This window comes from Struthio camelus, chromosome 2 (assembly GCF_040807025.1).
Source record: "Struthio camelus isolate bStrCam1 chromosome 2, bStrCam1.hap1, whole genome shotgun sequence".
NCBI classification, from domain to species: Eukaryota; Metazoa; Chordata; class Aves; order Struthioniformes; family Struthionidae; genus Struthio; species Struthio camelus.
This window is the reverse complement of record NC_090943.1, coordinates 29,146,095-29,158,809: the sequence shown is the minus strand read 5'-3', so window position 1 is coordinate 29,158,809 and position 12,715 is coordinate 29,146,095. Positions and strand designations below refer to the sequence as shown.

General features: G+C 44.1%; 1 protein-coding gene across 12 annotated transcripts in view; it reads left to right on the top strand.

The window, feature by feature from the left end:
* Positions 1-1,603: 1,603 nt before the first annotated feature.
* The window catches only part of SLC25A13 (solute carrier family 25 member 13), a 104,816-nt gene continuing 93,704 nt past the window's right edge, over positions 1,604-12,715 (top strand). The window contains exons 1-2 of one of the 12 annotated variants that reach the window (XM_068934901.1): positions 2,008-2,174; positions 4,682-4,767. Coding sequence is in view for 3 of the 12 variants with exons in the window: in XM_068934898.1 (XP_068790999.1) it covers positions 2,163-2,174; positions 4,753-4,767 (27 nt within the window). In the remaining 9 variants the exon portion in view is untranslated. Of the gene's footprint in view, positions 1,780-1,963; positions 2,175-4,502; positions 4,588-4,661; positions 4,768-8,461; positions 8,562-12,715 lie in introns of those variants that run through there. The other 11 variants (XM_068934904.1, XM_068934898.1, XM_068934905.1 and 8 more) reach the window with 11 other exon arrangements.

Sequence of the window (12,715 nt, the reverse complement as noted above, 5' to 3'; positions counted from 1 at the left end):
AATTTTCTTAGCAGCCTCGATTTGGAAGAAAAATCCCATTGAAGCCTGCTTTCACAAAAATGAAGCTCAACAGTACAGACTCTTTAGTCTCACACTTAAAACATCCTGGCTGCTGTGCATTCACAGAATGTTGTATTTGTTTTCTAAGACAATTGTTCTGCTCTTCTATCTCTGTAATTTTTCTTTCCTTAGTGGTATGATTAAAATAATGAGATTGCTTGTGTTGTTTATAAATGGACTGCTATTATCTATTCATTTATGACATGGTGACAGTATTTATTTATCCATTTGTTTGCAGATATGCACGACATAATCTGCCTTTTTGTTCCTTTGAAAGGGTGTGGCTGGGTGAGGAGGAGGAAGGCTGCAAATTTGCTTTGTCCTAACTGCTATTTTCTAGGTCAGGCAGAACTAGCAAGAAGACGAAGGCTGTGCTAAGAAGAGGAAGCCGCCACGGGACAGCTAAGCCTAAGCAACAGGCTGAAGGATGTGGGGCAGGTAGGAAAGAGAGAGCGTCCAGCAAGTGGGAGGGTTTTATTACAAGCAGAGACTGGAAGACTGCTGAGAAGCGAAGGAAGTGGATGCACTGCCAGGCCTCACAGATGATGGAAGAAACTTCTGAGGGACACAGAGGAGACTGTGTACAGTTTGCTGTAAACCAGAAAGTCATTAATTTACTGGACCGAAAACAAACATGAAAGAAAAGATCTGTCCTGCAAATATATAGTGGGCAAGGGAAGATGTATTTATAAATCCTTTTCACTTCTACGCTGTCTCACTCAAAGACAATTAAAGACAACTAATCACAGAGTTAACTGTTCCAGTTTATACTGTAATAAATCTGGCTTTGAGATTCTGTGCCTTTTTAGTACCTTTAAGGTACTCTGGGTAAAAGGTGCTGGAAGACCCACCTCAAAGCTATGACTAACTTGTAAACCCTGTTACAAACACAGAACATCATCTGAGAGCTGTTCTTGCACAGCTCTGCAAGCGCTTTTAGGCAGGCCTGGCTACGTGCCTGCGCTGGTAGTAGCCTCAGGCCGGGCTGAGTTTGCCCCAGGAGCCAGCGGCCACGAAAGCAGCGGGAGCGGGCACCGGCGGGGCCGCAGCACGCCCTCGGGCCGGAGCACGTCCTCGTCGCAGTCGCAGCCGTGGGGCGCCGCCACGCCAAGTGGTGCGCTGCCAAACACGCCCAGACAGGCTGTCTGTAGACAGTCTGCAAACTGTCTGCGAGGCAGAGCTTGCCATACTTGTGGTCATTTGGGCTGTAGCCATGGGTTGAACGGCGGTGCTTACATGTCCACTTCATGCAGAGTTAGGATCTCAAAGTATCTCAGCACAACCCTGTTAAAGCATGCTTGACGCTCAGCATGTCTAGAATAAAGTGCTGTGATACAAGGCCTGGATTAAATGTGACTTTCGCCCTTGACACAGGTACTTTGAATAGCAGCCTGACTCGCAGGCCAAAAGCAGCTGCGGACACAAGAGCGGGATTTACCTGGAGCAGTAACACTGACGCGGCTGCAACGCTGCTGTGAGACTATACAGCATCCGTCGGCGATTTGTCCCGCTATCTTTTCTCCCCAAACATGAGGCTAAAGTTATGTCATGGGCAGGAACTGCCCATGTGGCTAGAGAAGGCTCCCCCCGGCCGCTGTGAGGGCTTCACCACTGCTCGGCAGCCACAGAGAGGCCAGCGTCACTCGGAGGCGAACCTGACACTCGTTAGGGCATCCGCGGAAACTGAGGAAAAACAGGATAAGTTCGACCCAAAACGAGGTTGCGTAGTACCGGGCAGTGCACCAACAACATCTGTGTGAGGGGGGTGGGGGGAGAAGGGGCAGCCCCCGTCCCCAAACGCCCGCGGGGCCCTGTGGCAGGCGCCAGGCGCGCCCCCCCCGCCGCCCCGCCAGCCCCCCGCGGGCCCGGGCGGGCGGGCCGGGCCGGGCCGAGCCCCGCGGGCCGGGCCGGGCCGGGCGGGCGATCACGCGGGCCGCAGCCGGGCCCGGGGCGGCGGGCAGCCAATGGGCTGGCGGCGCCGTGCGCCCCGTCCATGCCTGGGAGAGCGGTGACGGCCGGCGCTGGCGGGCTGGTGCGCAGGCGGAGAAGCTGCCTGCCGCGGTCGGGAGGGAAGGGAAGGGGGTGGCTGCGCCGGGCACAGCATGGCTGCCAAGGTAAGTCGCAGCCGGCAGCGGGCGGGCGGGCAGCCGGCGCGCGGCTGTGGCGGCGGCGGCGGCGCGGGCAGCGGGCAGCGGGCAGCGGGCCCTCGGCGGGCGCCAGCGCGGCCGTTGGCGGCGGCGGGGAGAGGGGCCGCGGCGGGAGGCGGGAGGCCGCCGGGCTTGACCTCGGGCCTGTCCTTGGCGGCGGGAGGCGGTGGCGCCTCCTCCTCGCGGCCCCTCTCCGCCGGCGCCGGAGCAGGAGCAGGGCCGGCGGCGCGGGGGTTGCGCGGCCGCCGTGGCCCAGCCGGCTGGCAGCGCCGCGACCGCCCGGCTCGGCTCGGCTCGGCTCGGTCCGGCCCGGCCCGTCCCGGCCTGCGGCGGCGCGAGGTGCCGGCTGCGGGGTGCGGAGGCTGCGCGGCGGCGGCGGCTGGGCTGCCCCGGGCGAGCCCTGAGGGCGCGGGCCTGCGGCCGGCTCGGCGGGCGCCGGGTGCCGGGCACGGCGCGGCGGCGGCGGCTGGGCCGCGGCGGCCGGCGGCGCAGCGGGGCGGGCGGGCGGGCAGGGCTCGGCCTCCCCGCAGGGCCCGGCCGTCCCCCGGCACCGCTCCGCCGGCCGCCGTTAGGCCGAGCTGGCCCTGCAGCTACCCCCCCCCCCCCATGCATATATCTACTATACATATTATTTTTTAAGAGAACATGCACAGAGTCTTTGGCACAGAGGTCAGGAGCTGGCAGGTCAGCAGCTTGGCATGCCCAGAGCTGTCTAAGGAGGAGGCGCGCTCAGCCATGGGCACTAAGGCTGGTCCTGCAGGAGCTGTCAGGCCCTAGCGTGATAGTCATCATCTTCTTCTTTCTTTCTTTCTTTTTTTTTTTTTTTTTTGCCTTTTCTCTTCATAGTCGTTAAAGACACCTCCTGTTTTCACTTCTGATTATGATTTCCCCCTGGTTTCACTGCTCTGTTCTCATTTGTCAGATTGGTACCTGGTTGTCAGACCTTGTTTTCACAAGAAAAAGTGAATCGAAACACTTTATCAGTTTTCACCCCGGGGTGGGGGGGGGAACCCAACAGCTGGATTTAGGCCATATAAAAGATAGGACATTCCATCGCTAATGGCAGAAAAACTTATGTATGGTATTGGTGTTTCAAAACTTACTAGGCTTTCTCCTCTATGGCAATGGCTTTTTATTTTATTTTGTTTTATTTTTTCGTAGGAAGGGATAACGGAATAAATATTATAAGGCCAAAAAAGCCATTTTTGAATATCGAAACTTTAAACAAAAAATTGGCCCTAGTCCTGCTTTTGTTGAAGTCGGTGATGAAACTTCATTGAGGAAACATGAGAAAATAAAGCATCCCCAAACAGCATGAAACAAGCGCTTATACCCTCAAAAAGTCTGGCTGGAGTTCTGCACTTTATTTCAGTCAAGTCCATGACAGAGCTGCTCCTGTCAACATCTTTATCACCAAGAACTTAGGTTATCTAAAATGCATACTGCTTTGTGGATGCAACAGTATATGCTTCCTCTTTGCTAGTATATTTGAAACAGTCATCCCTAAATCTTTTTTTTTTTTTTTTTTAAATCTTAACTGTCCTTTTTTTAGCTCTTTGTTTTGTTCAACTGGTCAGTGTGTGCAGCAGATCCGTTACGTCTCATCAAACTCCGCTGTTTTGGAAGTCATCCATTTGCTGACTTTAAGATCCCCCTACTTGTCTTTCATCTCCTAGGCAATAATTCTTAATCCAGAATCCATTTTGGATACATACCACTCAAGTAATTTAAAAACTATTGTATATGTTGTTACATATGTGTAGTTGTCTAACCAGGTAAGTACCCCTGCTCCATGCTACACATTTGCATGGTGTCCTTTTTCTTTTAGTTTGGTTTATTATAGGGTTCCAATCATCAAATTCTTTAAAAGAATATGTTGGAAAGTCGGCTGTGGAAAAGACTTGACACTTAAGGAGAAACTTAGTTTGATGTAGTACATTTCAGGTCGCTTCAAGTTTGGCAGAGAGATACCTAATACAAAAAGATAATGGTTTGTCACTAGTGTCATGAACATCCTCAGTGCGTTGCAAGACTGCGATACGGTACTTTGTACTGTGCCCTACTGAGGGTTTACTGCCCTCAGGTAGCTTCTGAGGATAACTTCTAGTTGCGGTATTGAATGTGTTTTCAGAGACCTTTTTAAAAAAAGGATGGACCTTTAAAGGACCTTGAAAAGAAACGTATTTCAGAGACCTATTTTAACAACAACAAAAAAAAGTAGAACTGGGAGCAGCTAAAATGGATTAATTATTAAGTTACCTTGTGAGACTTGAAGGGTTTTTATCTTTCTGAGGTGAAATAGTTGCTGTTAAGCACAGATGAATTTCTATTTTTATTGAAGTCAGTGGCAAAATATAAGCAGCGTTTTTGTTCTCTAACGGTAAGATCTGAGCTCAGGTTCTGCAAGCACACATATGAATAACTTTGCCACACAAATACCTTCTGGGCCTTAAGTTATTCACATGTGCTTGCAGGCATGGGCCTTGATTTGTGTTCTAACTTCCTCACTGATGCATCTCAGTAATGTTTGCCTTTTTCACCTCAGCCAAACAATGGACTGGTGAGTTGAATGATTTTTTTCTAAAATTCCTTCAGTACCTTTTCCTTGCCAGCATCCTGCATGACCGCTTCCCTTAATGTTTTAATTGTACCCTTTTAGGCCTATGAATCTTTGGACTTGAATGCAATTATTCTTCACTTGCAAGATTTCAGGTGTTGACATTTTAAGCAGACTCTGGGAATTCAGTCTATGAAAAAAAGAAAAAAAGAATGAGATACTGTTAAAGCTGCGTAGTTAAGCACTCAGGTATCAAGAAATGGGCAAAGCTTTTATGCGTGGAATCTTCAATCTGGATTGCACTGTCATTTAATTTTCATCATTATTTGTTGGTTTACACAGCATTTTAAATACCTTATAGTCTACATCAGTGTCTTTTCTGCATCTATGCAGAATTACAATGCATTGCATTGTAAATTATATATGCACAAACTTCCAGCAAAGAAATACCGATGAGATGTTCCAGTAGACGTTTATCCCATTGGTAGCTAAATTGTTGTCATAAGTACTTCAGTCTCTGAATCGTGCAGAAAGTGGGCTGTGTTTTATGCAAAGTCTTGAGGGCAATACATGTACAGGGCAATAATAAGGTTGCACGTATTGCCAGTATTGCCTCTTGCTTTATTTCTTCATTTTTGAGTGTTTAACAATGCAAGCATAGATTTGTTGTCTACCTTTTAGCCAGATACTTCTAGAGAAAAAAGTTATATAACGTAGTTAATGTCTCCCCTCCCCCCCTTCATCCAGTGTGTATTTTGCAGCTACATTAACTGACTGTTCTGTGAGCGTAACCTACCCTTGGTCCAGATATCGCTACACAGTGCTGGTTGTATCATGCATGTGCAAAGTGACTTGCTTTCTTTTTAAAGTCTTATTGCTTGGTAAAATAGAAACTTATTTTCAGTGAGAACTTCCAAGATACTTCTCAATGAGACTTCTTTCCATACCAAATTTTAACTTTGTCTGCTTTTTTTGCTGCTTTTTTGTTCAGCAGAAGGTCAATCAGAAACTGATATTTATGATGGGAGAAAGTATATGTAATATATATATTTTCTTACTTTATACTTCATAGCCATTAAACTGCATTCAAAACATTTAAAAATTGCATTTAAGCAAATTCCAAACATGAATAATTTCAGTAGAGAAGTTAAAGCTTACAAACTGTACGAAAACTGTGAGTTTAACATGGAAGTACTTGTACCCGTTAAACCTCAGCTCTGCTATGGATAGCATGTGGATACATTTCAGTGCTTGTATTGAACCACATAGTACCGGTGTAGGATAAGATCTTTAAGTGCCGTGGTAATTCTCTCTCTTTTCACATTATAATTGTTTTTTCGTGCATGTGTGAACTTTTATATATTGGGCACACACTGCTTGCCTCTGTTGCCTAAAATTTATGTGTTACTTATGTAAAATATATTGTTTTGTGAGCAAAGTGTTGTAACAAAAATATCACTTGCCTTAAAAAAAAAAAAATTAGCTCTGCTCAAGTGAAGGCATGAACCTTATGTCAGGATTTAGTGAGACTACTTGCCTGCTTAATTTTAAGCACACGCATAAATCTTTTGAAGGACAACTGTCTGGCTGTCAAAAAACAGATCAATAATAAGTTAACACAAACAGATTATGTTGCTGCCTGATAATAGATTTATTTTTCTGACAATATTTGGGATGCTTCTGATGCAAGGGAAAGAAAGTTTGGTATGCAATTTCGATATATTTAACTTTCTATTCTCTGTCCGCTTGTAGTTTTTTTTTTTTTTAGAACTGTTTACTATGAGCTGTGTCAGTGAGGTTATATATTGTTTCCTGTTACCACCGTGTCTACCATTAAAGGCTCTAAATCTTGTGATATCACAAATGTTTAGCACCCATCACAAGTTCGTTGTATGTGTGATGTTAATATAGTCAGATGTTTTTCACCGCACACCTCGGTGTCCTGCAAGATGTATCACCTTGAGTGAAATCATTGAGTTCTGGCTGGGATTGACATCTACGGCCCTGGCTCTGTAGGCCTTCTTGTGTGTGGAAATGATCCAGTACCTCCACTGGGCCATGTGAATTCGTGGGACTCTGAATGATCAGTGGTTGAAATATAAAAAGCATGGCGATGTGATTCTAAATGAGCACGATACCAAACAATGCTGAAACTACTGGATGCTGATGATACCATGCTATATTGCTTATTTTGCCATCACGTGTTTCTTCTCTGCATCATCCGGCTTCACTGTGTTTCTTTACCCTGCTCCTTCTCCTGTGCTCCTCTCCCCTGTGCTAGCAATAGGGTGGGATGTGTCTGGGACAGACTGAATTTGGCCTTCTTGCTCTAGGTAATGCCATTCTTCCCTTTCTCGAGCAAAATGGTAGAGAAGAATTGCATTGCATGTGATGTCAGTGGGCCCTCAGAAGGGAGCAGGTGAGGGGTCCTAGCCTCATGATGCGCAGCTGTGTCTGCGAAGGGAGTGGAGTCCCTTATGGACAGACTTCAGCCACCCACCCAGACCAGTGCAATTGCTGGGGAAAGGAAGATGGTGAGTAAGCAGAGAAGAACTCTGTTCCCCTGAAGCATGACTGAATAGTGTCCTGATACTTGATGACATTATGATCGTTTTTTTTGGATATGAGAGCGCTGTGTAAGATCCAAATGGAATTTCCCACTGCCAGTGTGTACAGGCCTGGAGGCGCTCACTGGTGTGTAGTTACATTTTGGAGCTGGGCATAAGCCTGTAAATTCTAAAATGCTTGCTATATCATGAAATTCTTTTCCCACTTTCCCCTTCAGAAAAAGCATCTTTTTTTTTTTGTGATGTTTACTACTTTTTATTGCATCTTGACTTTCTAAGAGACCAGAAGTAGTCTGATAGAGAGACACTGAATTTATATTGCAGTGCTGATAACTTCATACCTTTTCTAAGTACAAAGCAGTATGTAAGATGACAATGACTGAAACAAAGGATTTATTCCCCCTCCCTCCCCCTGCCACCATTGTTACATGTTTGGTTTCATTTGATTTCTTTTACGGTGCAATTCTTTGCTCATGACATTTACCCTTCTGAGGACTGCTTGAGACCTAATCCTACAGGGTGTACGGTGAGTTATGAGGCCCACGGGCAAGAAAAATCCCAGTGAAGCCGCTCGCTGAGTGACTCTCATGGAAAAAGTTGATAGAGCTCTGTTTTGCAGTGAATGCTATGGGTGCTTCTGAAAATGAGTTTTTATTACGTGGGATTCTCTCTCTTCTTTAGTTTAGTTATTTCTTCTTGCTACTATTTTTTTCCTTTCTTTTTCAGAGTAAGATTGGGGGCAAGGCGAGATGGTGAAAGGGGCTGATTGGTGGATTTACATCTTCAGTATGTTAGGCACCAGTGGGATTACGTGTTGTAACTGAAAGTGGTTTTAACAAGTTTTTGAAACTCACTCTTTTCCATTATGGTATCCCTTTAAGAGCAATGAAAGTGTAACCTCACTTCCTGCGTAGCTCTGGGAAAATGTTACTGGAATCTACAGTTATGTTTACATCATCACGTGCAACTCTTCCATTGTGCTATCTGTTGAAAAGTGTTTAGATGCTATCACCTCAGGAAACAAACTCTTCTTTCTATGCAGCTTTGTGTCTCAGGAAGTTAGAGAAGCTCTTTTAAGTGTGCTTAAACGATACGTTAAAGGCGTTCTTCCTGACCCTGTAACGTAGACAAGCTTACATCCCTGAATGATAAGAATGTGTCTTCTGACCAGCTTGTTTAGGCCAATATCTATTTTATTTGTCTATGTTGTCCAAGGAGCATGACAAGGAGGTATGTGATACTGTATTTCCTGGAAGATGGCATGAATGTGCTGCTTAGTTTTAGCTTCATTTTTGCTTTTAATCCGCGGAATTGCTGCTGCTTTGGCTATAGAATGGCTCGACAGCGCTGAATAGAGCCTGTATATTTTTATGGCACCAAACTTAAACTTGTAAAAGGCCCCTGGGCACTATCGTAACTCTGGTAATAATGCTGTTTTGCTTCAGCTACAACAGTCTTCAGAGATAGCAGCTGATGCTGATAGATACCCGTAGCAAGTAAAAAGTAAGGTTGCATATGTTCTGATGCGTTCTCTTTCTGAAAAGTATCTGTATGTCTCAGTCGTTTGTAGGGAGATAAAGATGTTCTTATGAAAGTACTCTATCTTGGATTGCTTTGGAATAAAGCAATTTAAACTGAAGCTTTGTTAAAACACTTAAAGGAGCACTGCAAATGCATTTTTTCATAACATTTTAAAATAATTTCATGCTATTTACAATACCTTAGAAACGTGCAATTGCAATTATATTCTTTACCAAAAATGTTACTTGGCCTGCACAAAACCCACTGTGTTAAAGGATGAAATTACTCATAAGGAGTGGGTTGTTGGCATTTTTCTTTTCCTCTAAAGAGGAAAAAAAAGAAACAGTTGAGAGAGAATGAGGAAGTGCGTACATGCATACCAAACTACATACGTTTAGAGAAGGAGCAGAAGACATAGAACTTGTCATAAGCTTGATCAAATTCTTCTTGTTGGTACTTGTGGGGCTTCTGTACTTCACCTGACATACTGGATTCATATACTTCTGATGTCTCACGTGTCTGGGCAGCCTGCGAGAACCATTTCTGTGCTGACCCGTAAGCTCACTCTTGGGGTCTCTCCGAAGCTCTGCCTTACTCACTGACTTACTTTTGAGCCATATGAAAATCAGAGCCTTGAATTTAAGCTCAGAACAACAGAGGTATTTCAGGCATGGCAAAGATCAGCATCTCCATTCCTAGCTTTTGGCCATTTGGCTTTGGAAGTAGAATTAGGAAACCTATGAGAGTCGTCCAGCTGTCATAACAACCAGCAGGCTGAGTAGAGAGCTTCTAAGTCATCCAGTGGGAAATAAAAAGCTAGGGATGTAGGAGACCCTGCCTATTTCCTGATCTTACCGATCCCATCTTGTATGAATGCAGAATCTGAGAATCCTTTGCCTCTTTGGCTCCATGCGTTGATTTTCTGTGCTGTTTTCCTTAAAAGATGGTGGAGAAGAAGAAAGGTGATAATGGTAGAGATGCCCTCCTTGTCTATAGTAGCTTGTTTGTTCTTACTCAAGTAGTAAAAATTTTATTCAGCAGCTTGCACAACAAATGGGTCAAATTTCTGTATCTCAGGAAAATCTTCAAACTGGAAGCCTCGCATCTCGATTTCAGGCAGGGTTTTAACACCAGAATCAAGGGAACAGGAGAGCAAGCAAGAACCTAATTTTGTTGCTAGCAGTTAGTGCACTCAACTGGGAGGAGGAAACTTAGATTCTCTGCTGCCAGCAATGTTTATGCATTTTGCATGAGTGCTACTTCCACTTGCCGTGGTTTTGGAGGGCTGCTGTGCTTCATGCTTAATACAGTTCTGCCAATGTATATTACATGTGTTCTGTGCATGCTTACTGGACTGGGGTGGGGATGCATGGTTTGTGTATTTGAAATGCCTGTAGGCGCTCAGTCAAGGCTGGGGTGCTTCTAGATGTGCATATCTGTGGAACTTTTGTAATCCTACAAAACTGAAATTGCATGTGCATTTTTGCTAGTAGATTTGCTAGGTTATTTTTTGCATCATGCTCTCCAGCTGGGGTACTGAAGCGTGCGAATGGATCTGACCCCTCAGAGGCTGTGCAGAGTGGGTTTTACAAATATACAAACAAACATTTTATTTGCAGAGACAGCAGTGACTTCTACCCAGACAACCAAACCTTTTTAAAATAACTATTAAGCCTTGTTAGTTTCATCACTGCTTTCTTAGTTTTGGGAGATTTATTTGTCACTTTTTTTTTTTTTTTGGACTGCTAGGCTGTACAGGACCAAAGCCCTGAAACTGGTTGTTTTGACTGTTTTGCCTTCCTGGACTGATTTTTCTCTCCGCTCTGATGGCGGGACCTAACTCACTGCAGCTGTTCAATTAGGCAAGAAGTGCCTGTTGACTCGGAGAAGTTACCTGTTTGTCTCCTGAACCTTGAGGTCGCTTTTTTTTAAAAGCCAGTGGGTAACCGTGAGTCCGTGGTTCAACTTGGACATTACTGAATACCCAGCAGCAATATCAGGGTAATGTAATGCTGCCTAGGTGAATTGAATTGGGTATCTGACATAGTAAAAAATAGCCCAGCTTCTTTAAAAGAAAAACAAAAGAATTTTTGTTTGTTTACTTTAAGCCAGATTAATTCCTTAATATGGTTCACAGCAAAATAGCAGAGAGTTGTGTGGTTGGTGTAATGGCATACTCTACTTTAACACTGAACGTAACAATACCTTAAGCTAGAATCCTGTGAAGTGTCGTGTTTTGTATGACAACCATAGGTCTATTTACTGCTTTGCATTTAGATATAATTTTGCATTTTCCACTACTCAGCAAAGAAAGTGGAAAGAATTGTTTTTACTGAAATCAGAGCTATTCTGTTTCCTGAGGATCTGGCTGTTCATTTGTTGATGGCCCTTCATGCTTGGCCTGTGGTGGGATAGCCATGCAAGTGCCAGGGTTTTTTCCCCTTAACTTAAGGAGTAAGGTGCAAGAATGTAGCCCAGGGAAAGTAACAAAGACAAAATTGCAAGATTGTTATAGAACTAATTGGTCAACTGATATATTTACTGTTTTTTTTTTTTAAATGCTGGTGGGCAATCAGACTAAAACTTTTGAAGAGATAAAAAATGGAGTAGAAACATTTGTTTATTTGTCAATAAACATTTGTTACCCTTTTCCTCTTAAATTTTTATGCTAAGTTCTTTGGGAATGTTTTGTCCTTTTTTTCCCTCTATGCAATCCAGTAACTTCACTGATAAGAGCATGTATGAGAGGAAAACTTTGACATGAGTTTTCTGTAGAAGTGGAAACAAAAAATTAGACTGCCCTCGCAAATGGTTTAATTGTTTGTTTAAGATGTGCCTGCAATTGGCATATTTATGGGTTCAAATATGAACTGACTTTGCTATAGAAGGAATAACAGCCTTTTGTTTTAAGGAAGCTTGTGGTTACATTTATGTTGATTACCCACTGTAGCAATTCCCGAAAAACTTTCCTAACAGTGCTAATGAATTTTAGCTCAAAACAGAGGGAATACAGAGAAGATTGCAGCTTTAATCCGTAGGTTCAGGCAGCTGGAGAAATTCTAGCGCTCCGAAGCTTTTTTCCTTCTTTTGGTGGCTTTAGAAATACGGGAGAGTAAAGGGAACCTTGTATGTGATACAGAAATCTTTGGATTTTTTTTCCTTAGCTTGATAATTTTTGAACCATTGATACACGTTTGGATTGATGGGCACTACATTTTCTGAATCATATGCATTAAAAGTATAAAGGTCAAAACTGAAAACGTAGCTGCACAGAGATTTCGTGCGTTTGGGTTTTAGATTACTGTTGCCTTTATGACTGTGACCTCCATGTCACCTCCATCTGGTTCCCTGTTAGCCCATGACAGCATAAATAATATTGGTGCTTGTTCACACCTTCAGCAGGAGGAGACCCAGTTTCAAAGACTTTGGACCAGAGCTGAAGGGAAGCTCTCTCCATCTGGAAACGTGCACCTGGAAGTGTGTATGGGAGTTGCAGCTCTGCTTATGGTGTTTAGGTCTCTAAGCTATTTGGTTGGCAGTATAAGCCATTTCTACTCATACCAACTGATATGTAAAGACATTGCTACTACTATCAGTGTCTTTGTTGGAGGTCTGTGAAAAAGCAGATTAGAGCATTACTCAGTCTTGTACAGATAGTTAACGAAACATGAGCCTGGAGGAAAGAATGAGATGACACCATGGATTTTGTTTTCTGGTTTTGTTAGTTTTTAGATCTCCAGATTTTGTTGTTGTTGGTTTTTTTTTTTTCCTTTTAGCATAGATACCATATATGGAAAACTTATCCAGTCTGAATTCTCACTGTAACAGCTAGTGCAACTGCAACTTATGATTGCTTTAGTTAT